The following is a 1,999-nucleotide window of genomic DNA, read 5'->3' as shown; positions in this document are numbered from 1 at the left end:
CTACATTTTTGTGTCACTGGTTTCACTAACTTCTGACAAGACGAAACCAGGATTGTCATAACCTTTCTTCTCTCTAACTTTAGCTTCTTTCTCATTGTAGAGACAGAAGGCACAGTGGGGAGTCTCCACAGCCACTGTCTTGCTGAAGTTCTGGAAGTCTACTCTGTATTTCCCTTCTTTGGTCTTGGACACAATGGGAGCAAAGCGATAACCCCAGAGCACCTCTTCTGGGATGTAGGATGTTCTCACTTGGCAGGTAGCACTAGTGGCTTCAACAGTGCCATCTAAAAACACCACCAGTTCAAAATCTTGCTGCAGAATGGTTTCCGCTGCCATGTGGAAGAATGGGCTGTTCTTATCTATGATATGATAAATAGTTAATGGGGAAATGAAAAAGAGATTCTCATTGCCAGCATCGACTACAAATTCTATGTTGACCTGATCCAAAATGATTGTCTCTCCTTCTGGAGTGATGGTGGTCTTCAGAAGCTTTCCGTAGATGTGACTCCCAATCAGCAGACTCTTCCTGAGGTTTGCCACCCGAATAAGGAGGCAGAGCTTCCCACCACGTTTGCTGATGACGGCATTCTTGCTGAAAGTGATGGTCTTGGCCCGGTTTTTGGACCTTGATATCTTGGCCAAGATGGCACCACACATAAAAGAATTGATGATTACCCCCAAGATAGACTGGAAGATGAGCAGGAAAATGGCAGTGGCACATTGTTCTGTGACACATCTGAAGCCATAGCCGATGGTTACCTGGGTCTCCAAGGAGAACAGGAAAGCTGAGGTGAGGCCGTTGATATTCTCAACACAGGGGGTGTGATTTATGGAAGGATTGAATTCTGGAAGATCTTTGTGTATGTATGCCACAACGTACCAGAGGAGACCAAACAGAAACCAGCTGCCTAAGAATGCTGAAATGAAGATAGTCATTTTGTATCTCCACCTGAGATCCAGGATAGTTGTCCATATATCAATCAAAAAGACAAACCTTGACTGTTCTACATTGCCAAACTCTATGTTACACCTTCCATCTTTAGAGACAAGCCTTGCCCTTCGCCGGCTACGTTCTCTGATGTGGCTGGTAAAGCGTTTCCGGAGGTAGTTGAACATTCCCTCTGATAGTGTTCTGGAGAGTAAGAAATAATAAACATTATGGGTAATGCAGGTTTCATTTCTACCTGCAGGCGAGGAGTAAATTCTGATGAAGTCTCAAGACACTTGTTTAGGAAAAAGTTACATAAATTTGCATATTTTCCCTCAGCTGGTGGGGAAAAGTTCCAGTAAGTATATGAGGAAACTAACAGATTCTTGCCTAAGGAGCATTCCAGCAAAAAATAATCATTTTGGCTTGCTCAGTAAACTTTGAATCAGTCAACTGTTAATATAGTCCCCTGCTCAGTTGAATAAGCGGAGGCATAGAGAAGCAGGTAACTTCCTTGTGGACATAGATTGGGAAGACTGCAGGGGAGTGGCTGGGTTTTGAGGAGGTCTTTCTGCCTTTTAGAAGGTGAAGTGAGGCCTGTCTATGCAAAAGTGTGTGTGTGTGTGTACGTCAGTATTAGGAGACCCCAGGTCTGATGTGGATAGAGAATTTAGGAAGAAATAAGAGTAGATGCAAAAGGCATAATTAAGCCAGATACGCAGTTATTTTTAGCATAGTTATAGATTAGGTTTGAAGGTGTGAATTTCAAACTCTGGAATCACAAAAGCATCTCAGATAGGACTTTTAGGCGAGAATGAAAGAAAATATTACATTTCAGCAGCAGGAGAATTGGATGCTTACTCACAGCAAAGGTAATGCCAAGACTGAAGGATGAGATTCTGAAATCCATTATTTAAGCAAAGTATAGCTCTGCATCACTGTTAATTTTGCCCTTTATGGTTAGCCATGTTAGAGACCCAGGGAATACGAGTCATTGATGGAGAAAATACTACAAATGTGTTCAGACTGGAATTTAAATCAACCTACATTTGGAAAATTCCCAGTCTTGGA

The 1,999-nt window shown here is 42.4% G+C and overlaps 1 protein-coding gene across 1 annotated transcript; it reads right to left on the bottom strand.

Annotated features, from left to right (window-relative positions):
• KCNJ1 (potassium inwardly rectifying channel subfamily J member 1) lies at positions 1–1,116 on the bottom strand (the record flags this gene model as incomplete). The annotated part of the gene is made up of 1 exon (XM_082009881.1): positions 1–1,116. One exon carries the CDS (start codon positions 1,114–1,116, stop codon positions 1–3), a length of 1,116 nt encoding a protein of 371 aa, XP_081866007.1.
• Between the last annotated feature and the right edge of the window lie 883 nt (positions 1,117–1,999).

Source organism: Phaethon aethereus, assembly GCF_964289735.1.
Source record: "Phaethon aethereus genome assembly, chromosome: 23".
NCBI lineage: Eukaryota > Metazoa > Chordata > Aves > Phaethontiformes > Phaethontidae > Phaethon > Phaethon aethereus.
This window is presented reverse-complemented; position numbering and strand designations above follow the sequence as displayed.